The sequence below is a fragment of the Melospiza melodia genome, chromosome 10 (assembly GCF_035770615.1).
Source record: "Melospiza melodia melodia isolate bMelMel2 chromosome 10, bMelMel2.pri, whole genome shotgun sequence".
NCBI lineage: Eukaryota > Metazoa > Chordata > Aves > Passeriformes > Passerellidae > Melospiza > Melospiza melodia.
Window position 1 is genome coordinate 21462687 of NC_086203.1, and position 27089 is coordinate 21489775.

Genomic DNA, 27089 nt, shown 5'->3' on the forward strand with positions numbered 1-27089 from the left:
CCAGTGTTATAGCAAAACACTAACGTTTTCTAAATGGAAAAATAAAGTGTAGAATCAGTGCTTGAAATCAGACTGGCAGCTGCTGGTTGGGGTTTTTCACCCTTCCTTCTGTACACATACAAGTGCTTTCCTAGAACTTCCAAGTGTTTGACATCAGCCCATTAACAATAGTTGCTAAATAACATGGTGAAAGGACGAGTTAACTATTTAAAAAGAAAATTATTAGAAATAAAATAAAAAGAAAAATTCAGGTTTTATTCCTTAGATTTATCTAAAAGATCCATCAGTGAAATGGACAAGCACTGTACTTTCTGTACAACTGCACTTTAGGGGATTTTTCATGTCTTCTTTCAAACTGTTAAAATTCTACCTTTTAGCAGCATTAACCAAAATTAATTTAGAAATTCATTGTTGGTTTCTATTTGGATATGTTTTCTGGCAGTAATAAAAGCAAGAATCCTGTCTGCTCATGACAAAGGGACCCATGCAGAAGTTGTTGTGAAAGTGAAGAAGGTCCTGAAATCAGGCAAGGTGAAAATTGCCCGGAGCAACAGAAGCATTTACCCAGAATCCTGGACCAACAGGGGCTGCACATGTCCCATTCTCAATCCTGGTAAGGACAAAATCCTCACTGGGGGTTTTGCTTCCCCTGCAAACAGTGCTTAGGAATATTTGTGATTAGCCTTTCTGGGGCAGCATCCTTTGATTCATCCCACCAAAGCATGTTTGCTTTCCAGCTCACAGTGCTCAAGGAGGGTGGTATAGACAGGAGGGGGGCAAAGGCATGAGCAGCAGCTGCCAAATCCCTGCAGATCTGTGTGCAGAGCCCCACTGGAATGAAATCAATTTGTAGCTGTAACCCCTGAGCACAGCCCTGACACTGTGAATCTGTGTGCCCAGGAGCCAGCAGTGACAGGAGGCACAGGGATTTATACACATAAGATGGCACATGCAGAAGCTGGATGAAATTGGCAAAAGTGCTGTATACCAGATCCATATGAAATAGAGAAGTTCTGGTTTGGTTCTTTCTTATTCTATATGCTAACTGAGGGGTTTTCCCCTTTTTTCCTTTTTTTTTTTTCTTTATTTTAACTAGGTACTGACTATCTCATAGCAGGCCAGGAGGACTCTAGGACTGGCAAACTCCTCGTGAACATGAACAGCCTGGTGAAACCCTGGAAGGCATATTTGGGAAAACAAGTATCAGATATTCTCAGAACTGGATGCAAATAATTTCTGCTTCAGAAATTACAGTGCTGGACTTTGCCTTTTAGTAACACTGCAGTGAAAGGTGTAGTTAGTTCAAGCATTCCCATTCAACATGCTCCTAGCTGAAGCAAGGAAAGCAGACTTGCCATCCCTCCTTTCATGTGCTTAGACAGGAAACTTGGGACATGACTACTTTTTTTAAAAAATACACAGCCTTATCATACAAAATTACCTAGTGCATCATATATAGATCACAAGTCAGTTCTTCACTTGAGCCTGATTCCAGCCAGAATCATTTTACAAGGCAAAACTAAAGACCTGTAGTAGTGTTTCCATACTTCAGGTCAGAGTCTGATATTAATATGCATAAACTGCTTTCATAATACATTCATTACTGGAGTGTAAATTTTATTTATAAGTGACCACTAAAAGGCAGCAATTTCTTTCAGCTTTACAAGTGGCATAATACTAAATAAGCATATAAGATAGCTCAAACTGATTTACCATCAGACTGCAATTATGCCAATATAATAGGCTGCTTTCTAGAAGCCAATATTATCCCACTGCCTACAGAAAATGTGTGGCTTATCTTGGGACAGTGTCCTTTAGAGATGTGCATCATGTATCATCAATGCCTAGTGCTGAGCTCTGCTGCAGAAACCACCTTGGCTCAAACTCCATCCCAAACCCAGCTCTGTGCTCTTGTACTTAGTGTGCAACACCACAAAGGTTTCACAGCAATAACTGCAAATAAGCCTTAATTACAGGAAAAAGCCAAAGTGTGAGAAACTAGCAGCTGCTCTAATACTGAAATTGTGGCACTACAAAAGCCACAAAGCAGAAACAGGAGGTAAATGGATTGGTGGGAGCATGTATCACATGAGGTAAGCTGTAGTTCTGGGAGAGCAACCTGGCTGCTCCAACTGTGCTCAAGACCACTGGCCTTCGGCTGCACTTAGTGCTTTCATTGTGCTTTATTTCTCTTGGTCACACTTCAGGGTAAGATGCTGAAGCTCTGCTTCCTTCCCATAGTGCCTGAGGATTATTTCTCCCTCTGCAAAAGTACAGGAGTAGTAACATCTGCACTTCAGGTAAAATTAGTTCTGCTTTGCAGAAGCATTATTTCTAAATCAATTTTATCCTACAATAATCAAGAGATAGCTACTTAAATCCTTCCCTAACACAGAGGAAAGTGAAGTTTGAGATGTGTGTCCCAAATTTAATTTACAACCAAATGAAGTTGATTGGAGCACTCTCTCTTCAACGAAGCAAAAATCACAATGAATCAATCCAAATTCTTCCAGGGAGTTACAGAGAAAGAGAAGCACACATGCTACTTTTGCATGTTTCAATTCCATGGCTAATTTTTAATGCTCCTAGGGAAGAGGAGATGTTTTCATTTAGCACTGTCTGACTGGTAAGTGGGACACCTAGAAACCCTAATACTAATGCAGAACAACAGAAGTCCAGCCTACAACTTAAGCCATGGTTTTGTTCTCTTTACCAATGAAAACAAAAATTCAGCCTCTTCCATTCTATTTACTGCTATTTTACTTTGAATTTCACATTGACTGAACAGCAGAAATATCTTTAGCTCATTTGGAAATGGATGACAGGCAGATCTTTAAGAAAGAAAAAAGCTCCAATTTGTTTCTCAACAGTGTTTCTAGTGTTCCCTCCTCCCTCCTTTTCAGGAAATTTCCCTTCCTCCACTGCTTTCCCCCTTTCACTTCATAATTTATTTGTTGTTACCTAAACTGGTATCCAACAATGTGGCATCTCCAACAAGCTATTTAATTAATGCAATAAAACACTTTTTAACCAAGGCATTTGGCAGAATTTGAAATGTCAGCCTTATGAAATTAGGAGCCCAGCAACTGCTTTCTTTACTGTCTCCAGAAATTGTCTCACAATAAAAAGATTAACTAGTTCTCTTTCAAATATCAATAAAGACCTGTACATGAATTTACAGGCTGATCTCAAAGGGCCTCTCAGAAGAAATGAAATTCAAGTGTAGGTTTACAATTAACCTAAGGAATGTGCTTTTCAACAGGACCATTTTACCTGTAGGGGATCTTATTTAATGACAATGAGGATATTCCATGTTGGTTTATAGTCAGCACCATATTAAAGCAAACACCTCTATTGTTTTTGTGCCAGACTGGTGGTTTTGTGGGGAGGGTAAACATCTGCATAGTTCTTCTCTGTCAATAAAAGTTATTTTTTGACACATTCATTTACTAGTATTACTAGCCACTGCTAGTAGAAATACATCTTGGAACCACAGAGTAAGAAATCAAGCACCCATTTTCCACACAGCATTCTATGAAGGGAATGAGTACAGTTTGAGGGGATGCTTTACCTTTCTTAGCAGCTGTAAGGAACTTGTAACATTCAAAAACAAATAACGGGACCTGTCATTCAGGATGCAACAAATCCTATGTCCACTTACCCTTCACTTCATTGTTGTGTCATCTGGGTTAATCTGCACTGTGGAATCACCACAAATCCTCCTGTGCTCCTTGTTTTGGCCCTCCTTATCTGTCTGCTCACAGATGATCAATACTGATTTGCAATAAGCCATTTTAAAACCAAACATTGGTGCTATAATCATTGCTGCACTCCTCTACTCTGCCTCTGTTGGGTGTGTCTTCTCTCAGCTCCACCAACACCAACAAAATATCAACATCAGCTCCAGAGGGGTTAAAAGCAGTTGAAAAACAACTGCAGACAGGCTCCTGTTCAACAAAATGAAATCATGTCCAGTGAGGAGAGCTGACTAAGAATAAATGACAAACTGCTGGTAGCTCCCCTACACTGTCCCACACTAACACTGATAGAATTTTAATGAGGTAAAACAAGATTCTGGAAGCACACAAATTCCTTTTTTTCCTTCCCTAGGAATAAGTAGGTTCATTGACGTGTGATCAGATCAGTGCTCAGATAACCAGGAGACACTGCTGTCAGGTTAACAAGGACACTCTCAGTCAGAACTGCTCAGGATATAGATCTTGTTTCCAAAACAGCCCTGCCAGATCCCCAGATCTAGTGATCCCTACAATGGCCTGCAAGATAAATGTCTCCTTCTAGCCACCATTTTGTTCATCATTCCTTTTGCAGGAAGAAAAAAAAAAGTTATTTTTGCACCTGAAGCAAGGCCATACCTCTAGGAAAGTTACTATCACAAGTTGAAGTCAGGTCTCTGCAATATCCTCAGGCTGTACTGCAGAGAACAGCAGAAAAAACTACTGAGTAACTTTTAATTGTGAAAATGCAATTTTGTATAATTTTAACTATTTTTTCAGTATTTTTTACATTTTAGAATCTATGTTTTGTTAAAGAATCATCTTAAGTTTTAGAGGCCACATCAGGATATGTAATACATGCACCACTGATTCAAGTTTAAGTGGACTGCAGGAATCCCATCCTAACAAGCAAGTTTCTTTTAGCTGAACTTTTATAAGCATTTAATCATGCTCAGCACAGCAGCTTTTATAGGCCAAAGATCAACTAACAGCACAGAATTAAAAAGCAATTTTTTCATAGTGAAAGCTTTCTTTATCGCCCAAGAACTACTTGTGACCTGACACAGCAGTGCCTATGACTCGACAAAAGCACCTGATAACATAAAATCAGTATGAAATCACTCTATAAACACAATTACTCAAACCCATTTGAATCTACTACTCTCTCTCCAAGAACCAGTAGCTCAGTGATGGCAGACAGAAAACTAAGATATTATTTATAAAATATATATATAAGAAACACATTAAAACAAGAAATTTGCAGCTCTAAGTTTTGTATTCACACAATAAAAATGCAACTTACCATCTGTTTATTTCACAAGCTTGTCACGTATTGCCAAGGATCATTTTATCATCTTTATTATATATTAAAATAACCACTGATTGATTTTAGATTTAAAATTGGGGCATGTAACTACAGGAGAAAAATCAAATTAAGCAAATGCTGGGAAACAGAAACAAGGAATTACATTGTCTATGTATTCACAACTGCATCAGTTTACATAGCAAAAAAAAAAAATTCCACAAAGGACTATTTAGGATTAAAGCTATGACTTCCTTTCTCAAAACACTTCAAACACATTACACAGTGCTTTTCACAGTTTTTGGTCTAAGATCCTTATACATACTTCATATTTGTACTGGATGCAGCACAACAGTCAGAAAGCAGCAAATCCACCCTGAACACACCTTCCAAAGTGTCAGATTATGCCTCAAGTCCCTCTGTCAGTATTAGGTGCACATCCCTACCCACTGTAGGCCAAGATTCTCACATTTTATGTTTTGCACACAGATGCTACAAATACAGTTGCAGAGGATAAATCCAAACACTTTAGAGCACAAAGGCAATGAGGGAAAAAAAGCACAGCAAAAAAAGAAAGAAGAGGCAACTTGTTAGAACAGAGCCCCCCTTGACAAACAGCTCTTGCTTCCTCAGAGTGCACTAGATTTCCATTTGAACAACCAGAAGCTTGGGTGCATGTGATTTTTTTCTAATTTAGTGCCCAGTGTTCATCTATTGCCTAAGTGCCAAAGATTATCTCTGCTGCTTTTGTGCCTGTTTACTCAGGTTAACTTGGCACTTGGCCTCTTATGCCTGAAAGAGCCACACTGAGAAGTTCTGTCTCACTTTGTTTCTTTGGAAAGCAGCAATGCACAGTCCCTGCTATCACTGCCCTCAGAACAAAGTAGCTGTCAGCTACTTAACTGCCTACAAACTTTTTTCTGAGGATCCAACAGCTGCACTGAAATACAAACATCTTAAAGACACTGTAAAACTTGACAAAAATTCTCCTCAAACATTTAGAAACACCAGTGGCACCGAATGCACTTATGCAAGCCAGACACATAAGTGCTATATGGAATTAATGCTGCTGAGCACTCCAGGGTGCTGCCCACAGAGAAAGGCAAATGTTTAAACATCGCTGGACTTTGTGGCTGCATTACTGACACTACAACCTATTATGCTTTGGGTGAGGTAGCCAACACAAGGAGAGGAAAAAAACCCAACAACCACAGCCACAATCTCATTTGAAAAAAAAATCTCACAGCCTCTTTTGCTCAGAAAGACAAATAATGGAGTATAGCTTATCTGCAGCTATTAAACAATATTGAACTATTAAATTATTTGTACCTTTTAAGTAATTTTCAAATATTTTAATAGCTGTTCATGTTTATTTGCTGGTTCATGGTCCAGTCTACTACAGCTACTGAAAAAGCTTTAGGTTTTTTATGCCTTCCTGCCTGGGCTGGGAAGAAAAGAATAAGACAAGAATAAAAATCTGACAAGCTGGAGCAACCAATCTTCACAAGCCACAAATTCATTTGAGACCTGCCTACAGCATGGAACAGTTCTCAAATCCAATCAGTGTTAACCAAAAACCAACCAAACAAAACACCACACCACAAAGACACAGGAGCTTCCAGTGAGGGTAAAAAGTATTTTCTTTTTAATATGCACTTAAGTCACAGTATCTGTTTTGAGATCATTACACCAGGTAACAATTTATTGTATCTCAAAGTATTTTACAAGTGCCCATCTATACCTTGAAGGAGAAGGTAATAACCAAAGGAACCCAAAAGCTGTATTTTCAGAGCAAAAATAAAGCCAGTGACCAACATTCTTTTCATTCATCTGAATCATCAGTAGCACAACACACCATTTTTAAAGATGCAAAAGGCATCACAGTAAGTAAATGAAATCAAAGATGTTGCATTTCAGCGTTTTCCTGGCAGTCCTGATCTGATGCCAGTAGTAAAATGCAACCATAATCTAGTAACACCATTTGAAATTATTTTTAAAATTCTAGACCTAGACCATTTTCAGTGTCTTGCATCACTTTGGAAAAAAGAAATCTTAAAGGAAAAACAATCATTTAATGTAATTTCTATTGATAGAACAGGACACATTAAATAAAAAGCAGCTACTGATCAGAACATACTGAAATGAAGATAGACCTGGTGTGCCAGTGGAATTTTAGTTGAAAGCTATGTACTTCAAGACATTACTCAAGTCACAACTCAAGGAAAACTTGAGGGTAAAGAACAGCTGTTGAAGTTTTAATTGTGTCCCAAACCAGGTTACACAGTACATACACACACTCACTCTTTTTGCAGTATTTATCTGCACGGCTGAAGCTCTGAGATTTCTCCTTCAGGAATAAATTATTTATTATGATACAGTGCACAGAATATGGTGAAACATTTCCTCACTACTCAGAAGACAGACACAGTGCAGAAGTCCATGTCTGAAAATGAGAAATGGAGACGACAGCCTCCTTGCATCTTCATTAGCTGGATCCTTCCTCCTCTTTGGCAGCAGAGGCCTCCATAGAGGCAGCTTCCAAATCTTTGCTGGACTTCTCATCATTTTCATCCTCTTGAGGGTAAAGATCTGGGTATTTTTGCATGCATTCCTGCATGGCACGGAATTGGTCCACACAGTCTGATCCCTTTATTTCTTCTGAGCTATAGTGGAAACAAGAAAAGGCTGACTTGAACTGCTCCCCACAGGGACCACTAGCCATTCCACCCAGACATGGGCAATTCCAATTGATATCTCCATTGGGCAATATCAATCCTGAACAAACGAGAGAGAAGAAAAGTTAATGCACCTTCCAAACATTGATTTCACTCAGTGACAGCTGCTGGGCTGCAGGTGTGAACTCAAGCACTTATAATGCCATCTTAGTTCTGCAGCTTCAAGGCTGATAAACACCTTTCACCTCCCAGCCAGTCTGTTTCTCCCTCTGATCAGTATAATCCTTTAATGGGCACAAGTGAGATTAGTTCTCTATCCATCTCTGAATTAAGTCCTTCTCCCTGGACTACAGACCACTGAGAATATTCTAAGAATATTCTGAGAATATTCTGCAAAACAGATGGAAGTCAAGTCAATCGATCTGCCAGACTGTCAGGGGAACAAGCAAGCATTAAAATCATTCCATACAAATAGTAAGACTTTAAATCCAGTATTAAAACCAGAAATCTTTTAAATCAAATCAAATGGATCCCTTTTTCTTCTTGGTTGAAATAAGCTCTGAAATCATAACTCACAACTTTCCCCCTTCAAATTTCAACTGGAAGACCAGAATTGCAAAAACAAACATCAGTGTATTTGTAAAGATTAAGTCATGTGCCACAGAACACAAGGAATAGCAAGCCTGAGAGCAAGCCTGCCTGTCTGGCTGCCAGAAACCAAATTGTACTTTAGAACACAACTGAAAGGAGTTAAGCGTCACTTCAGACTCCAAACTGGAACAGCTGTAAACCTCTGCTCTGGAACAGTTAAAGTCCTGACAGAAATACTTCACTGGTGGACTGGCAAGGTGAAGATTTAAGGGCATATGTTCTTCTAGATGGCAACTGATTTATACAAAGAAGGTCAAACATCAAGTTGAAGAACTACTTTCCTCTGATTTTAGAAATTCAATATAACAGACTTGGTCCTATGGGCTTCTAGAGTCTCTAATGCATTTCTCTAAGGCAATAAATACATCTCCACTTCCTTTCTCTACTGGTATGAACATACACAAGTATGTTCATCTGAGAAGAACAAGAGAATTACTATGCTATGACTCAATTGGTTTCTTCTCCACTTGAACACTTTGCTCTCCTCCTCTTTAGCAGACTTTTCTAACTTCATCTCCATGCTGAGTTTCTGCAGAAGCTGACAGCATGTGCATAAACCTTTAATTTTAAGCACCTTCCCTTTAAAAAGGGGGTATGAAAATACCACTGGCAGACAAAAAAGTTGAATTAATTCTGATTCAAACATGAAATTACATTTAACAACTGATACAACCTGACATTACCTAAAATACTGTCAGAGAACTCAAGAAACTTATTTCTTGTCTTTGTCCTGTGGATCAAGAAAGTTCCAGACTCCCATGTGAAATTCCTTGGACACCAGGCTGCAATATCATGAATCTTGACTGGTACAGCAAAAGCAGCTAAATCATTTTATTTCTATATTAAAAGGATATTTTATTGTGATTTGCAATTAATCAGAGATGTTCTCTAACTCAGCCAATGCAGCTGAGCAGAAAATTAGAGTCAGTCAAATCTCAGCATTGATCAGACTCTTTTTTCATTACAGAAAGTAACAGTGTCCTTAGCATGATTCAGTGAACTGCAGTAATACTGCCATTTTCCATGGACCATGCTTTATTTGGCAAGATGGTTTTGCAAAATATCTGTAATATTCACTGTACTGATAACATACACCCAATCCAATGCATCACAGCATCTTCAGCTGCCTGGAAGAGAAACAGGACTTCTGAGACAAGAAAATCAGTGGCTGGTGTCAGATTCCTCATTGCCAAGGATGACATAAAGCAGAAAGATGTTAATCATATGGCATAGAAGAAATACAATTTGCTTTGTAAACCAGATTTTGCAGTCCTATATTCCTCCTCACTAATATTAACTAGTCATTTAAGGTCATTTTTCTAGCACTTTAATAAAAAAAACCCCCACAATTTGGAATGTTCCCAAAGACACTAGAGCAATAAAATTACTTATAAAATAATTCTCTTAAAATAGATTGGTCCTTTTAGAACCACACCTGCCTTGTAAACATGCAAATCTTATTGTAGTTATCCCATAAACAAAACATTCTGTGGTATCACAAGATCACTGACCTACACCTATTTTATCACTGATATAGCACCAGTTTCACAAGTTCTGTGCACAGAAACCATGCTTTAGAAAAACAAAACAAAAATACAGATGACTAAAGCAAGCATTTCCTCATTCATAATCACAGCAGAATTCACACATCAATGAGTAAGTCCATCAGCAAGCTTAGAACACAATTAAATCGGAAACAGATTTCATCCATTGCCCTTCCTGAGTTGCAAGCCTGCAACAGATAGGATTACTATTTTTATTAAAATTGAATTCAAACTTCTTTCAAATGCAGCCTGAACCTCACTGATCCAGTGAGTCACAATCTACTTGAACCTGCACTCGTGGAAGAAGAAATAAGCCTGTTTAGATCACTGCAGATGAGGATTTGTGTGAGCAGTTGATTGCTGACATCTCACAACCTAAACTCTCCTGGCTCATGGCAGCTGCTCATGTCATGGGCAAAGGCAGGCCCACCTGCATCTGTGTCAACACTTGTCTTGGACTCGCTGGGATGAAGTCCCACTGCTGTTCTGAGAAGAGTTTTTCCCTGTAACATGACAAACACATCCAATAACAAGTTTATCTGCCAGGGATTCACAGTGCAAGATGACAGGAAGCAGGATTGAAAGGGACATCATTAGTCACAGAAACAGTCCTGTACATCTGATCATTCATCAAGTTCTTTCTCACAAGAATGTGGAGTTTGGCTTCATCAGTCCCCTCTAGAAACCACTTTAAAACTGTTTATAAAATCAGATGACAGGAACAAGTCTGGAAAAACTGAAGGGAAAGACCAGCAACAATCTGTGTCTGAGGTCCAATTCTATAAGTACTTCTATCCAACTTTCCCACCACAGCTGTAACACTAATAAAAACCACTTTGCATGCATAAAACTCATCATTGCCTTCTTCATATAAGCTTAATAAAATAAAAAAATGTTCAAACTGAAGGCAGCCAAGATGTCAGTGAAAACCAGGAATCTTTCATGTTTAAATTCCACCATCTGCAACACATAGGACTAGAAAGATGCTTTTCAGTAACAGTATTATTTCAAAACCACTGCAAATGAATCCTTAATTTGTTTCCATCAGCCACAGCTGTCAAAAAGCACAGACAGTGAACTGTGATCTTCACTGCAGTATGAAATCCTAACCTGAACTTACTCCGTTTGTCTGCCTTTTCATTTCTCATGGCTTTTTTCTTTCAGTGTTTTTAGCTTAAAGTGAGTCATTAACATTTTGCCTACCAAACTCACCCAGCTGATACAACAACAACAAAATATTGACAGAAATAAGAGCAGTACACAACTGGTTTTTATCCTAAGGGAAACAGAACACAAGTTTTCCTGACCAATCTACTGATTCAAGTAGACTGCTCAAAGACTAATGTCTGTTAATGTCTGGGACAAAATAAGAACTATCAAAAATTACCAAATACCAAACTAGATGTTCATCTCAAGTATGAAAAAGGCCCCTACAACAAAACAAAACCTCAAACACAAGTTTGAGGTGTATTAGAAAATAATGTAGATTATGGCAGATCTATATAATGCACCTGTTCTTTCCCAGATGTGACTGGTCTCTTTGACAGAGCAGAGCCCTTACAGTTAATTATACAACACAATTTGAACCAAGTCTTCTATTGCAAGTAGAAGCTAAATTAGAAAAGCCTGCATGTTACATTAGGTACAGGAAAACCCTTCCCAATTTTCTTTTAAATAAAAGCCATGCAAGCCAGAGCTTCAGCATTTCAACATATTCCAAACCATTTTGCCCATGTCTTTCCTGCCCATAAGCTCCATCCCTACTGCTACATTCTGTGATATGTCCATTTTCTCTCCTCTGTTCTAATGCACTGTAGCCCTGGGTCATTCATGAGGTTTTTCAGACTTAAAAACACAGCAGTAATTTACCACATACTAAGAAGAAAACTCAACAAACTAACAAACAAAATCACACAACAAGAAATCCTCACTCAAACTTACTGACAGTACCAAAACATAGTTTATAGTTTCTCATTTTGAATCCCACAGACACACACTGTCACTGTAAGGTGACATAAAAAGCTCCTGGCTTTCCCCCTTTCCTCTCAGATCTAGTGCTGAGGAAGAAAGTGGCCTGACATTCTGTAAGTGCAGGACTGCTAGGAAACAAACCACTACCCAAATATATGTGACACCAGCACATCAACAGACTTACCAGTGCAAGTGAGAAAAGCTTTTGGATATATAACTGACTACATACAGCTGTAATGAAAGCAGATAAATTCAGTAACATTTCCACACAAACCTATGTACGAAAAAAAGTTAATTTTGATGACGTAGGAAGGTGTGGTTCAAATTACAGTACACACCATATCAGCTAACAATGAGACCCTGTGAGCTCCAGCTGCTAAACTGCTTAAATGCTGCCCTCTAAAGGTCTCTGAGACACTTGAGAAATAATAACTTTCTAACTAAGTTTCAAAGTCTGAAGAATTTGCTTCAGTTGAGCTGAAACCAATGAAATCCCTTCACACAAAGTGAAGAGACCAAAAGATCTGCAAACATAGAGGTAATTAGAAAAAAAAAATTAACCTAAACTCACATTTTCATGATAATTATTAACCCAGGGCAAAATGTATTAAATCGTCATTATTGGAAGTATATTTCATTTACCCATTATTTAAAATACACAACCAAAATATTGTAAGTCTTGGTCTCAGAAGTGTTCTGCTCTCTTAAATCTCTATTTGCAGGTCAGATATACTTTGTACAAGAACTGTAATCTTCATGAAAATTTTTATCTTTTCAAGGCACGATGATTATGGTTGAAAACTCAATAATTTTAACTTACCCATCATGTGGCACTTACAGATATGGATTATATTGCTACCATTATAGTATTAGCCAGATATTGATTTATATTAAATCAGATATTCAGAGATTGCCATATTAGGCAATTTCAGCTGCTCACAGACAAGTGAGCAGCTCACATCAATGACAATAATATGTAACTCACTCCAGCTTCTCTGAAAATTGCCTGCTGTTACCTAAAATAGAGGAAAAATGATCATAATTTTCACTTGATTAGGCTCAAACTTTATTAATAAAAGGAAAAGGTATCCCTCCATATCTCTGACCACTAATCAAAACTAAAAGCCATCAACTCATTATCTGAACAGGCCACTAAGAAAAATCATTACAAGTGTAGAAAAATAAATACTGGAAGAAAATGTGTCATTAGTGATGTCCTAACCTGGCAGTTAAAACTGCCAAGGGTTTGGGTATTTACTGCAAAACCAGTTGCCCTCAGACTTTAATATGTTAAAGTTTTTCTAATTCATGCAGGGTTTGTTTTGTGTTGGATTTCTGTATGATGTAACACCCCTTACTTCTGTTCTTCTGCTCACTACTGACCTTGTTCTTCATAAGGGTCATCTGGGTCATCTGCAACCAGCTCAGCACTGCTCGGTGTCTCATGGTCCTCCTTGGTTGCAAATATTATTCTGTCCTTTCCTACCGTGGAGGACACAAGAAGCAAAAGTTCAGAGAAATCTCAGACAGAAAAGAGTCATTTACAAAACTGCTGTACACCACAAGGTAATGAGACTTTCAATGTGATTCAATAATATTGAGAATGAACTGCTGTACTTAACAATCACCTTCAATGAGAACAGTTACTAGTTCAGAGGAACACATACACACTGAAATTCTGTTATTCTAAAGCTCCAATTTTCATAGCAATGTCCTGTAATAAACAGTACAATTCACTAAACTGCTAAGTTAAAAAGCTGTTTCAAAACAAACTCAAATTACTCCAACACCAGGACTAACACAGGTGACAGGTTTAGAATAAAAAAAAAAGTGAAACTATAATAAATAGAAGTAAAGTGTTCCACAGGAACTTAATAATAACAGAGGTTTTTGCTAAAGACTAGTGTAGTATTTCACACTAATTATAATTATCTGAAAAAAAACTGAGGACAGCCATCACCATAGAGAACTAACTACGCTGAAAGGTGCTGTGAACATTACAAGGGATGGAAATCCAATGGAGCAAATTTCCTGCTCTTGATTTAACTAAATAGCAAGGTCAGGGGAGGCTTGGCTGGAAACTTCAGTAGTTTTAGTTTTCTAACCCTGCAAAGCTGTAACACACACTCTGAGTGTGGAAAAAATTGTAAATTCCCCAAGAATTCTCCAAATTCATACAGGCCACTACTGTAACTTGGCATATGAGAAATTAGAATCTCCTGGCCCCTCAGTGTGACCTCAGCCAGCAAATGTTCAGTAACTTAACCTTGCTGAGTAACCATGCATTTAAACACATCTGAAAAACATATAAATCTAACACCTTTTAAAAAACAGAAACAGTTTTCTGACAACTCTGCACTGTACTCCAGCAAACTTTACAATATGGAATGTTCGGTCATTTATTATATGAAGGGAGCTAGAAACACATGAACTCTAACCCCGTCACTGCAATGCTGTAGGGTTGCATAAAGCAACTTACAGATCTTGCAAAATTAAACAAAGCACAACATAAAGTGTAAAAGAGGTCCACACATTATGAGCACCTCAATACAGCTCATAGTATGTGGCCAAGTTTGTAACATAAAAATGGCATTTAGAACTATTGGCGCTTTTTTTCCAGTCTGAAACGTTACATTCAGCCACTTTACACGACTTAAGAGAGCAAGGATCTTTATATATATATGTAGATATAGACATTTACCTACGCATCTCCCACTTTTAGAGGTGGTCAAGCCTCATAAATACCACCACCTGTACAACACGATACAGATATAGTAAAGCTCGCAGTCTACCGCCCTGTCCATCGACCTTCAAAAGGCAAAACCCCACACCTCTGGCCTCTCAGCTAGGCTGGGATAAATGCATCCCCTGCGGGCAGCAGGCGCTCCGCGGCCGGGAGCTGCCCTGCCCGCCCGCCTCAGCCACACACGGTCCCGGCGGGCACCTCCGGCCGCTCCGGGCCCGCCGCGGGGCCTCGCCGTCCCCACACGCCCGGGACCGCGCTGCCGCCTCATGGCCCCGCCGCCCTTCCCGCCCTCCGTGAGGAGAAAGGTCGCGGCGGGAGCAGAGGCAGCGCTGCCGCCGCCACACACGGACCGGGGGTCGCTGCCGCGCCTCCTCTCTGCTCCGGCTGCGCCTTCCCCTCAGGGAAACGGGCGGTCACCCCGCGGCGCACCCACCCCCGCCCGCCTCACAGCGAGCCCGCGCGGCGGGGTGACATTGTGAGGACACTCGGGCGCACCTTCCTGCCTGCAGTAGGACATGGCGGAACCGGCCGGTGCCTTCCTCCGCAGCGCGCCGCACACGGGCCCCGCCGCTCCGCTCCTGCCGTCCCGCCAGCACCGCTCGGGCAGCGCCGCGCCGCCGCTCCACGCCGCGACCTCCCGCCTCCGGAAGCACCTTCCCGGCCCCGAGGCGGCCGCTGACGCACCTCCTGCCGGCCACGGGGCTCCGCCAGGCCCGGCCCCGCCGCACTACAGCTCCCGCCTGCCCCGCGCCCGGCCGCAGGGCGGAGAGACAGGGAGGCGGGAAGGGAAGGAGGAAGGAAGGGCTTGCCCGCCGCGGCGGGAACTACGCGTCCCGGCGTGCGCCGCTGCGGGCGGGGAGCGGCTCGGGGGCGGGGGAGCCCTGAGGCGGATGAGGGCGAGGCTGGCGGTGCGCGGCTCTGGCGGTCTCTGAGTTGAGGTTCCAGGGGGAGTGAGAGGCTCAGGATGTCGAGGAATGTAAGTGCTGCTCGCTCCGGCCTCGCCGCTGCTCCGTGCGGTGTCCGCCCGGCTTGGCCCGCTCGCCCCCGATGTGCCCGGGCTGCGGCCAGGGCCCTGTGCCGGTCGCAGCCCGCCAGGCATCTCCAAATGAGCTAGATGAGAGGGACGGTGTGTGCTAATTTACTAAAAACTCGATGGGTGAAGGTGTGGGTGTTAATGTCTTTGAAATGGGTCTTAGTGCCTACTGACTTTGGGCAGCAGGTTGGTTGCCGAGCTGAGACAGCTTGGCTCCTGACACAGAAAGTGGCTCTGCACAAGCCTGAACTTCCGAACTTTGGGGTAAAACAGTAGGTTCAAGGTGGGGGATATGTGGGAGGCGGTTCGGGAAGGCTCTATCTACCTTTTGAGTAGCCAGTGGGGAAAGGAAAAGGGCAATATGCGGCTAGGAGCTCAGGATGAAAGGAGGCTGTGCCCTCCGAAACCTCGAGAGATAAAACCCCAGGTGGACTCTCCCTCTATTCGAATAAAATTGCAGGATTCTCTGTCTCCTCTATGCACACTGGCTTTTCGTAGCGTGATTTTCCGTGCACAGAGGAGTGCCATGCCCTGCCTTGGCTGCGTTGGATTTGGTAACTCCCCACAAGCTGTGTATGCACAGATAAACCCCTGGGCTCTCATGTTAGCCCTGTGCCTTGTTTTGAGTTATTGTTACCCTGGATATAATTATTTTAGACTGTGCAGGCACTTTTTTTACTGGCGAGGTGAATCATAATTTGTTATTTATAGCAGTGTTTTAGCTGGTCAGGAATTCAGGGCTATTACTCATTTTGCCATGGCCTGAATGCAGGGCGTGGACTCCAAATACAGAACCTGGAGGCAGACCGAAGAAAGCTTGAACATGTAGAACCACTAAAATAGAAATTGAGGTTTTTTTTCTAGCAGGCTGGAGTTTTATTTATTGAATATGTTTCTGGTATCAAAAGTGTGGTAAGGCATTTAGTCAGTGTGGGAAAGTTTTGGTCCAAGGCAAGGGGTTCTGGGCTGTAGGACAGCAGTGCTAACAAAGCTAGAAGACTTGTTTTGAAACGGAATGCTTTCCCCTTTCACACCAGTATTGCACTTTTGGTTTATTTTCAACAGTTCTCTGACCCAGGCAGCAGCAGAAAAGAGCATGTTAAAGTCACAAGTGAGCCCAAACCAGGGTTCCTGGAGCGGCTCAGTGAGACCTCTGGAGGCATGTTGATTGGACTTGTGACGTTTCTTCTGGCTTTCTACGTTCTTTTTACCAATGAAGTAAGTGCAATACTGTCAGTGTTTGTGCACAGCATTATTACTTGACCCATGAGAAGAGGAGGTTTGGTCTGGGGACCTGGTGCTTATGCTCGGGATATAACAGAAAAGTGAAATCACAGGCCACAGGTAGTATTGCTCTGGAACTAGGCAGAGACAGTAGCAGTGTGTGATAGAGATAAGCTCCAAAGCTTGTAAACTGATGATGAAACAGCCTGTGCTAAGAGGGTTGCATGAGCCAGCCCTCTTTTTTTCTTGAGATAACAAAAGGTCCTCATTTCTAGTGGTGTTATAATTACTTTAAAGAAATTCATACCCCATGTTACAAAATTGGAGTAGTTATTTATTTGTTTTTTCTCAGTATTATTTCTTGGTTTTAGATACAATAAAAAAAAAAAAAAAAGTAAGCCAGGAATCTTAAGACCCTACCATTGAAAACATACTTGTTTTGGTAATTTTTGAGTGGAGAGCAGAATTCTGTGGATTTTCACTTAGAGACTTCATACCTCTACAAGAGGAAAAATAACTACTCCAAATTTTGATGACTTTGCAGAAACAAAGCACATCAGGATATGATGGTGAGGCAGGGAAAACTTTTCCCAAGGAGCCAATATAGCTGTGTGGAAAATTAACTGTAATTTGTATCATTTTTGCAGTTATGCAGCAATGATGAACAAGGTAAGAGCTGCAGAGCAGTAAGTTTGGATCCATGTAGGAGGAATTTGGGTCTGTTTGAGAAGCTTAGTTGGTGTTAGTGGTCCTGCTGCCTGGCTGAGAAGTACTGCCCCAAACTGGCTCAGACAGAGAATGGAGAAGTAGAGGTTTGTTTCCAAAATATATCTTGGGCTGAATATACAAGCATTCCTTGTGGTCATCAGTTCACTTGTCTGCTAACCTTGTTCACAAAATGCTGCTGTGATGTTGATTCTCCACAAGCTGATTTCTGTTTTCTTTGTTGCAGGGACGAGCTTTAAGGACAGCCAGGTCTCTTGATGAGGGGCTTTCTCTTGTGGTCCCTCTTGACAGCATCCACAGCATCTCTCAGCAGAATGAGGGGAGATTGGTGCACTTGGCTGGAGCTCTGAGTACATCTAAGGTAAATAAAATAGAATCTTGAAGATATGAGTATTTCAAGCTTGGAGGGAAGGAAAAGTCTTTGCCAATTAAAGTTTTGTTTGATATCCAGGAAAAAAACATGGATTTTCTCCTCCTCTATGCATTGGCAGCTACCACTCAAGCTCTGGTTCTTGGCCTGGAATCAGGGAGATGCTGAATGGCCTTGCACTCCCTTCTTCAAGCCAAGTTCTAGCTGTGTTTACCCTCAAGCTGCCTTTCATGGATAATTTCAATTGCCATTTGTGTAGGGAACCTGTTGTGTGTTATGATATTGTTGAGTCTTCAGGCTCTTGCAGCACAGGAGCTCTGCAAGTTTTTACTTTTCAGTCGTGGTAACATTTTCCATGGTCCTCCATGGACATTGCTGAAGGTAACTCAGCACCTTCCAGCAAAACAGAATGTCCCGGTTTAAACACTGAGAACTGTAAACCCATAGTCAGCAGTTCTAGTTTCATTCTTCACTATGACAATAACTTTTGATTATGATTCTTCAGGTCACATTTGCCAGAGACATTCCTTTTTGTCTTTCAAACATTTATACTGTGTTCACCTGTGTGTGAGATAGTGCTAGCTGTGAGATATGTAAATAGTAACAGTGAGATATGTAAATAGTTTCAGTAGTAAAAGTACAGTGTTTGAGGCTGTGAGGTACAGCATTTAGACTCACTTGTGTTTTCTTTAATTTTTGCACAGCCTTTGTTTGACCCCAGCTATGGGCTCTCCATCCAAGCTGTCAAACTTAAGCGTAATGTGGAAATGTACCAGTGGGTTGAATATGAAGACTCAAAGTAAGTGAAAGTAATCTTTAAAAGTAGTTTGAGGCTGTTGTGTTACCAGGATCCTATCACAATTTTTTCTTTCCTTATAGCAAAGGGAAAAATAAAATCCAAATTAAAAAACCCTCTTCACAGCAAGAGAATTCTAGAGCTCTTGGACTTTTTTTCATTTAGAGAATCACTTTAATTTCCTTGAGAAATTAAAGTGCTCTGCTAATAGTTGCAACCCAAATAGGGAAAACCTTCTTGCTATTGCTAATATTCCACTGATGGTATTATGTATTATGTAGGTGTGACTGCACAGAATTTATATTCCAAATGTCTTTCGTGTCATATAAAAAAAAGGCCAGAGGTAGTGAAGGTGTGAAAAATGATTTCTCAGTTTTAGCATGCTTATGGTGCAGCATCTGTTAGAGACTTGATTTGGCCAGTTTATCTCACTGTATTTAATTCTGGTTGTTCCTCATCAATCTAGTTAGCACCTCCTTGTACAAAATATGGGAATAAAAAGGCTGTGGCTGTTGAGCATTTGTGTACAGTTTTCTCCTGGTACAGAAAAATCTCTGTCTTCAGAACAGGTAGTTCAGAGAAGAGTTAGATGATGTAAAAGTCTGTGTTGCCAGAGATCTGTCTGTGCATTTCATTGGTGAAGTGTGTTCTGCCCTGAGCAGGGGTGTGTGTGCACTGGTTTGGTTCTCATCCCAGCCCTGTTTCTCTGCAGGGAATATGAGGAGGATGGTGAGATTAAGAAAGAGACAAAGTATTCATACAGTAAGTTGATCAACAGAAAGTCCCTTTTATGCATGTAACTTTGAGCTTTTGTGTGTGTGTGTGTATTTTGATTTTTATTTCCTGAGGTAACCGAGGTGAAAGGAGATGTGGTGTCAGCAAGCAAGGGCTACAGAAAATCTGAGTCTTGCTTTGAAACCCCTAAAAGTTCAGAAGAACATCCAGAGATAGGATGCTTCAGAAATAGGACCCATAAGGTCCTCAATGACCAGTGATGGGAGTATGTTTGAAGCTCTACCTAAGATTACACTTCAGACACGGAGTAATTGGGAATATGTCAGCTGTGAGCAGAGGAGAATAGACAGGGAAAAGCAGGTTAGCCCAGCCTGTAAGGGAGCCTGTTGAGAACCTGTTTAGATGTTGATACCAGCCAGTGAAAACCACCAGCACCTTCTGATGTGCCCTGTGGCTTTTGCCAAGTGCTTTTCTGGCAGGAGCAGAGCTGAGTGCATTGTTCTGATCTACCCAGTGGCAGAAAAGCACTCTGAGTCATTGTGTGTTTGGAGATTGGTCTCTGTGCTTCATTTATCTCTGATCAAAGCACATGGATGTGTAGCGTGGGCGTGCAGCAGTTTCTGGGTGTGATCATATAAAACTGCTCAGCTGAGTGAAGCATGGGGACCCTGTGCCATGGAGGTACATGAGGGGCAAAGCTGCTGGTTGTGAGCCATGAAAAACAGGCTCACAGTGATAGGGAACAAAAAGAAATGCCATCTAAATAATCAGCTGTCCTCTCAAGATTGATGGATTCTGTCCCAAAAATGTCTATGTATGCCAGCCATGGACCCACACAGCTGCTTGATTACTCTCCCCTCAGCAGGACTGGGCAAGAAATTGGGAATAACAGGAGTGAAGGACAGGTTGAAAGAAATATAAGGAGATGGGTTTCCAATTACAAACAGACTCTCCTTAGGGAAATTTTATGATCAATAAAAATAAATATTTAATACTGACTTGTGTATTGGCAAATCACATTTGGACTCAACCTTTCCTGGGCTCAAGTTCACTCCAGACTCCTCTCCCTTTGCCCCCTGCTCCTTGTTATCACAAAGCCAGTTTATTCCCAAAGAGCGGAGCCAGGAATCAAAGCCTGATCAAAGCTGAGCAAAGTTGAGTTACAATTTAATCCCAAAAATACCTTTTTTCACCCTAAATTCTGCCATTCCCTGCTAACATGCTAGGAGGAGGGATCTGTGTATCAGTACAATGACAGACATTGATGTCAACAGTATTACTAAAAGTGTAACCTAGAACTAAATGATTGAGAGGTGTCTTCAGTAACTGAGATCTGAGTGTCCTTTACTCAACCTTATCATTCTGTTTAGATACAGAGTGGAAATCAGAAGTTGTGAACAGCAGAAACTTTGATCGAGAAATTGGACACAAAAACCCGAGGTGAGGCACCATCTGGCACAGTCCCCCTGAACTCTGTCACTGGATCTGAGCAAATATGAAAGCTAAATGACTGATTTCATAACAGAATACAGTAAATGGAAACTGCTGCTCTTTTGGTAGTTGGGAGAATGAAGGCATAAAGAACTTAGAGCAGCTCCAAGAGTGATGCCTTAACTTGTTTTTATGGCTCCAGCAGTATACAGTCTAGACAGTCTCTTGATGGATTTGTTTTCACATCATGACAGTCATTTAGCTCTTTGAGTTTCTCCTGATATTTACCACAGTACCTTTTCTGTTCTATATATTACATACTGCAAATCAAGAGTTTGATCATAATTCTGGGACTAATCAGGGACTCTCTCTTCTCTGTTCCTCAGTGCCATGGCTGTGGAGTCTTTCACTGCTGTTTCTCCTAACGTCCAGGTTGGCAGCTTTGTTCTTTCCAAGGGTAAGGGTTGTTTTGTACTGGCTTTGTGTCTGCTGTTGCATCAGCAGTGGACTTTGGTTCTTTCCACAATAGCTGTCATGTCAAGTGATAATCAGGAAGCCAGCCAGCAAATTGGCCATTCCAGGTTAGACACTGGGCCTCAGCTTGGTGCTTTGTTCTGCTTAGGTCTCGTGGATAGAATTGATGATTTCAAGCAGCTGAGCTTGTCACACCTGGAGGATCCCCATGCTGATGTTACCCGAAGAGAAAATTATTTCTATCACAGTGACAACCCCAGGCGTCCAGAGGTAAGATGGGAAAGATAAACTAAAGCAGTGATTACCTGGGTGTGAAAAAGAAATTGGGGCATGTCTTATTTCTGTTGAAATGTATAGAAAATGGAGTGCAGACCATCACATAGGATGACTTCCTTAGTGCAGCCCTAGGGAACGAGTGCTTCTCTTGCAGAAAGCTTCCAGTTGACTTCTTTATACTCTGTTTTCATGAGTCTGCTGTGCTTTTAGGGATGGTGCTGGGAGGTGGGTTCCACCTCAGCCTTGCTGGATTGAGGAGTACAAACAGCTTGTGGTCACATTGTGCTGCCTGCCCTGTTTTGCCAAAAGATGGAATGATGAGGGATGAACAAAGCATATCATGTGCTCCTGCAGCTTAATCAGAGGGGATATTACAAAACAACATTTCAGCTCTCATGTTTCAGTGGCCAGCTAGCCCTGAAAAAAGGACAGCTTGGAAATCATTCTGGCTATCTCTTGCTTGACATAAATGTTCAGAAAAAGTGTTGATAAATAAAGGATGTTCCTGTGCTCAGTTGTCTTTCCTGTGATTCTCCTTTGTAAAACAATCTTTCTTGACTTCCAATCTTCTCTTGTTTGTAGGTGGGAGACCTTCGTGTCTCTTTCTTCTATGCAGGTCTGAGTGAAGATGATCCCCATTTGGGCTCTGCTGACAGGGTGAGTCTTCAGCTGTTTCTGTATCTTGCAGCTCTGTTCCCACCTCAGAAACCAGTAAATATTTTTCCCTCTCTGCCAAGGTGACTGTGATTGCTCGGCAGCGAGGTGATCAGCTGGTTCCATATCATACCAAGTCTGGAGATGTTCTGGAGATTCTGTACCCTGGGGACCTCTCTGTGGAGGTGAGATACCACATTCTTCTAGTGAGGGGTTAAAACTTGAGGTGGTAGTGCAGAAGCAGCAGAAGATGAAGCTCTTACTCTCCTTCAGACCTGCTCCAGAGGAGGAGATACTCATATAAACATTGGCTTTTCTCTCTCTTTCTTGGACAACAGGTTGTAACCTGTGTTTGCTTCCAGGTTTCTGCACATTCTGGCTGTTTTCTTGAAAGATTGTTTCTGCGCCCTCTCATTTTGTTTTTATTTGCTCCTTGATTGTTTCCCACTTACACATGCAAGCACATGCTTTTGAACAGGTCACATGTAAAAATAGTAAAAATCAGGGTTTAGTTAAATAAACCATTAGAGTTATTCTCTCTTCAGCTCCTAATAACAGGAGTTTAGGCTTGTTTGAAATGTTTATTACTGTTCTGGCTGAGAAAGAACCTTCAGGCAGAGCATTATGCTTCAATAAATCCTGCATGCTCCAGCAATTTGGTGATTCATTTACTTCTTTTAGTAGGTTTGTTTCCGTTAATGATTGTTCCATGCCCTGCTGCAAAGAAAAGCAGATGTCAGGAGTTTACAGGTGCTCCCAAAAGCAGTTAGAAAACCTTTGTTCTGACTTGAAAGAGTAGCAGCAGAATCAACCTTCTGCTGTAAGCTCCAAATCTTCATTAGACAGAATTCTGTTTCATTGAAAATGAACTGGTTACAAATAAATAATACATTGAGTACTTGTATGTGCAAATAGTCAGTCAGTCTTACACATCTCTTACCATTTAGTGCTTTCTAATGTCCCAGCCATCTTCATGAGAACATTTTGTTGAGCCAGAGGGTCGCACAGCCCATCTTGAAAAGAATCTTAATCAGAATTTGTGCAAAGAGATGTTTTACTTTGCCTCATGAAATGCACACATACCTTTTAGGTTTCTTCCCTGTATCCAGCTTGCTCTCTTTCACACCTTTCCCTCAGCCATCAGTGGATATTATTGCCTCTTCTCTCTTCCTTCAGAGTGAAGTCAGACTCTTCCTTCCTTATGACAGTTACTTATTAGTGCCTTATTTTCCACAGGAAGGAGAATGTGTCCAATTTCAGCAATACCTGGGTGCTTTCTGCCTGTGTTGAATGGTGCTTTTTAGGTTGTTTTAATTATGAGAAGTGCCAGTTTCCCCCATGCTGCACTGTTCAGTCTATTGCAGTGTACTGCCATACTGCACAGACCTTGCAGAATGAGCTGCAATGTATTTTCTGCAAGAGAAATTGTACTCCTAAAATGCTCTTAGCTCTGCTTGGCTCATAATGTACTGGAATTAAGAGGATCTTGAAAAAGAACAAGAAATAGGCTGCGTGTGGTGGTGTTTGCTTTCAGGAGGTGTTTCAGAAGGAGCAGGAGGGTAACACCATGAAGACCTGGGCCCTCCGTGCAGCTGGCTGGCTCTCAATGTTTGTGGGCATCAGCCTGATGACCAGGATCTTTTACACATTAGGTAAGTTTTTCACAGACTGGTAAAATGATCTAGGAACAAGATCATGGCCTCTAGGGAGTTAATTCATTTGGAGATCAGGAGAAATCTGTTTTGAACTCAGATTTTATTTGATCTGAAAAGTCACTGCAGGTAAACAGGACCACAAAACCAAGTGGATGCTTTGTGAACATTACCAAAACCCCACACAAATAACTTTTACCAGTCTCAGAAGATCCCAGCCCAGTACTTACCAAAATAAAAAGCTGAGGCATGTGTTGGGCTGATTCTTTCAAATCTAACTCAAGGTGCTGCAGTACAAATACTTTCTGCACCCACACACAACTGATCTCCCCAACAAGTCCTAATCAGCAGTTGTATTGAAATATGTTTTTGTGTCTGGTTATTTTACGCTATTGTAAACAAACAGCAAAAAAAGTTTTTGTTTATTCTTTCAATATAGAAAATGCTGGAGTAAAACCAGAAGAACAGGACAATGCCTCAAACTTGCATAAACTTCAGACATCAAAGATATCATTCACTTTGTAGATGTGAACCTTTTTTTTTTTTCTGATTTATTTATCCATATACACGCTGCTCCAAAATTTATTATTGCCAGAAAGGAATTCTTGTGCTAGCAGCTTGTACCATTTGCCCTAGACTTGCTCTATAGCTGCAGGGTTGTCTGTCTCCTCTGCCTCTCAAGCCTTGGACAAATCTTCAGACTTCATTTTGGATTACTTCCTGTGTGAAGAGATGAGGATAGCATTGCCTTATATGTTTAGCTGTTGCTTAATGATCAAGTGTCTTGATGATGCTCTGCTGAAGTGCCTAATCCAGTGCTCTGGATAAATAATTTGAGTCTGTCTTGTGATTGCAGCTGTTAGGGTGCACATCCTAGGCATGAATCAGACTTCTTTTTAAACTCATCTTGCCAACTGCTGCATGCCATGTTTCATTCTCCCTGCAGTGGACTGGTTTCCCGTGGTGAGGGAGCTGGTGAGCGTTGGCCTGAAGGTGTTTGCAGTGTGTGTGGCCAGCTCGCTGTCCCTGCTGACCATCTCCGTGGGCTGGCTCTTCTACCGCCCGCTCTGGGCCCTGCTCCTGATGCTGCTCTCTGCTGTCCCCATCCTGGTGGCCAGGACCCGTGTTCTGCCCAAGAAGCAGCAGTGACAAGGAGGTGCTCTGGTCTTGAGCTCAGTCCTGGTTAGAACCTTCCCAAGTGCATTTCTGCCCGGTTCCTGCAGCAAGCTTACAGCAAATCACAGCTCAGCAGCGAGCACTGAAAGCTGGGGAGGGGGCTTGGGTGGGATTATTGGTACATGTTATCCACAGGACTATAGGATGCTGTTTGTGGGAAGTCAGTGACACCAGCTTTGGGGAAAAAAGCATTTTAGGTGTGGGTATTGATGGTAAGTTAGTGAACAAGCAGATTTATACCTCTTACTGCTTAGTAATTCCCCCTGATTTGAGAACTGGCAAGTCCTTGCTGGGTGGGGCACCTTGTGTGTTTGGGAGAAAGTGCCAGCTGCATCCCATGGACTCTGGTTACATGTCCTTGGGAAATGCATGTGCCTGCCTGCCTCTGGCAAACTCTCCCTCTGCTGCCTTTCCTGGTTTGCACAGTCAGGAACACTCCTTTGGCTGGTGTGTTTGACAGTGCATGTGTTCAAAGGGAAAACATAGCTTAGGTGAATTTCACAGAATACTCATGTAAACTCTGCTTTTGGACTGAGGATTTTCAAAGTCACTGATGCAATGAGTGGCCAGGTTAGCAGTGCTCTGAGGTTGGGCAGATTTATCAGGACACATTGATTTCCCCCATGTTTTAAGTGTCTGAACTTGGCTTTGGTTAAGCATCCAAAATGATAGCCTGGACTATATCAGAACTGTTTCAAAAATTTCACTTCAAATTGCACTTAAAGGGGTACTCACAGGTCATTCACATGTAAATAAAAAACCTACTGCCTTGGAACAACATTGACTTTTATAACTGAATGTGTAGTCTAAAATAGTTGGGTTTTTTTTTTTTGCTGTGTATACTGTTCCTTTCTTTAATTTCACTTAGTAAGGACAATGAACATACTCTGTGAAATTAAGTAATGGAAACATTTTTGCCTTATTAGTTTTCATAGATTTTAGTAGCCTAAATTGGTAGTTTTGTATCTTGTTAGAGGAATGCCTTGTAGTGTTGTGATGGCTCATGTTTATCTGCTGTAACCAGTACTTGAGGTTAGAGACACCCTAAAGTCTCTCCAGCAAACTAGAGTCTGGCTTCCAGATGGAGCCCCCTACACTACTGTTTTGGAGTTTTTGTAAATATACACAGTTCAGTACAAAAATAATGTTTTCTATTATGACATCTCCTTATGACCATCAGAGGAGTGTTCTCTGTACCAAAGGAATTTGACTTGAACGTACACAGAAGTAAACATTTGCTAGAAATGATATTGAAATAGAAACCTGAGTTAGAAATCATAAATGTTTTGAGAATTTGTAATGACTTTTTTAGTCCTAATAACTTTCATTCTTTTGGTATTTGAATAGTCAGTTTGGTCTCACAGCTCTGTCTTGGTAAAAGGAGCAGGGAGTGAAAGGGCAGGTACAGGAGCTGGCCTGGTGTGTGGCAGTGGTGCTGCACAGCCTTCCTGCTGCTCAGAACACCTGCTCATGCTCCAGCAGTCAGGAACTGTGCTCCACAGGGGAGAGAAACTGCTCTTGAACTGCTGCTGTTTTGCCCATGATGCAGAATACTGACCAGCATTACTTATTGGAAATGAAGTGACAATTTTCTACTGAAGTGCTGAGCTTTTGTATATTTAATAAAATACTGTTTTCCAAAGGTTGGTCTGTAGGCTTTTTTACTAAATTCAAGTATTGCATGTTTTACATCCAGGAATGATGTAATGTCCAGGTAGTTTGTAGCTTCCACAAGAACTAGTTTCCTATTGTTGGGTTTTATTTTCCTGCAGATATTTCTGGTTTGGGAAGCTGCTCTCTGGTCTGTGTACTGCTGCCAGCCTGACATGGATTTATTCCCCATTACTGACCAAAGAAGTCAAGTCACTTCCTTGCCTCTCTAAGATAATTGGAAAAATATAACGGTTCAACCTGACTG

The 27089-nt window shown here is 41.3% G+C and overlaps 3 protein-coding genes across 3 annotated transcripts in view; 2 read left to right on the top strand and 1 right to left on the bottom strand.

Annotated features, from left to right (window-relative positions):
* Window positions 1-3439, top strand: part of LOC134422581 (netrin-4-like) — a 45534-nt gene extending 42095 nt beyond the window's left edge. The window contains exons 9-10 of the mRNA XM_063164798.1: window positions 443-613; window positions 1097-3439. Coding sequence (XP_063020868.1) covers window positions 443-613; window positions 1097-1233 — 308 coding nt within the window. The 3' untranslated portion in view covers window positions 1234-3439. The remainder of the gene's footprint in view (window positions 1-442; window positions 614-1096) is intronic.
* A 3220-nt stretch (window positions 3440-6659) lies between these two features.
* Window positions 6660-15210, bottom strand: CHCHD4 (coiled-coil-helix-coiled-coil-helix domain containing 4). The gene is made up of 3 exons (XM_063164799.1): window positions 15120-15210; window positions 13262-13360; window positions 6660-7812 (listed from the first exon to the last, which is right to left on the bottom strand). Exons 1-3 carry the CDS (start codon window positions 15139-15141, stop codon window positions 7523-7525), a joined length of 411 nt encoding a protein of 136 aa, XP_063020869.1. The 5' UTR covers window positions 15142-15210; the 3' UTR covers window positions 6660-7522.
* Window positions 15211-15458: 248 nt separating this feature from the next.
* Window positions 15459-26813, top strand: TMEM43 (transmembrane protein 43). The gene is made up of 12 exons (XM_063164802.1): window positions 15459-15600; window positions 16723-16875; window positions 17834-17968; window positions 18682-18776; window positions 19486-19535; window positions 20879-20948; window positions 21326-21396; window positions 21562-21683; window positions 22272-22346; window positions 22427-22528; window positions 23878-23995; window positions 24942-26813. The coding sequence occupies exons 1-12, from the start codon at window positions 15589-15591 to the stop codon at window positions 25142-25144; spliced, it is 1206 nt and encodes a 401-aa protein (XP_063020872.1). The 5' UTR covers window positions 15459-15588; the 3' UTR covers window positions 25145-26813.
* The last annotated feature ends 276 nt before the right edge of the window (window positions 26814-27089 follow it).

Bases quoted from the DNA above. Each gene is read 5' to 3' on its own strand.
- TMEM43 (XM_063164802.1), top strand. The intron at 21,684-22,271 runs GTAAGATGGGAA...TCTTGTTTGTAG, and splicing joins ACAACCCCAGGCGTCCAGAG to GTGGGAGACCTTCGTGTCTC. The intron at 22,529-23,877 runs GTGAGATACCAC...GTTTGCTTTCAG, and splicing joins CTGGGGACCTCTCTGTGGAG to GAGGTGTTTCAGAAGGAGCA.
- CHCHD4 (XM_063164799.1), bottom strand. From the start codon at position 15,141: ATGTCCTACTGCAGGCAGGAAG. The intron at 13,361-15,119 runs GTGCGCCCGAGT...CCTCCACGGTAG, and splicing joins GTCCTACTGCAGGCAGGAAG to GAAAGGACAGAATAATATTT. The intron at 7,813-13,261 runs GTCAGTAGTGAG...TCGTTTGTTCAG, and splicing joins TGACCCTTATGAAGAACAAG to GATTGATATTGCCCAATGGA.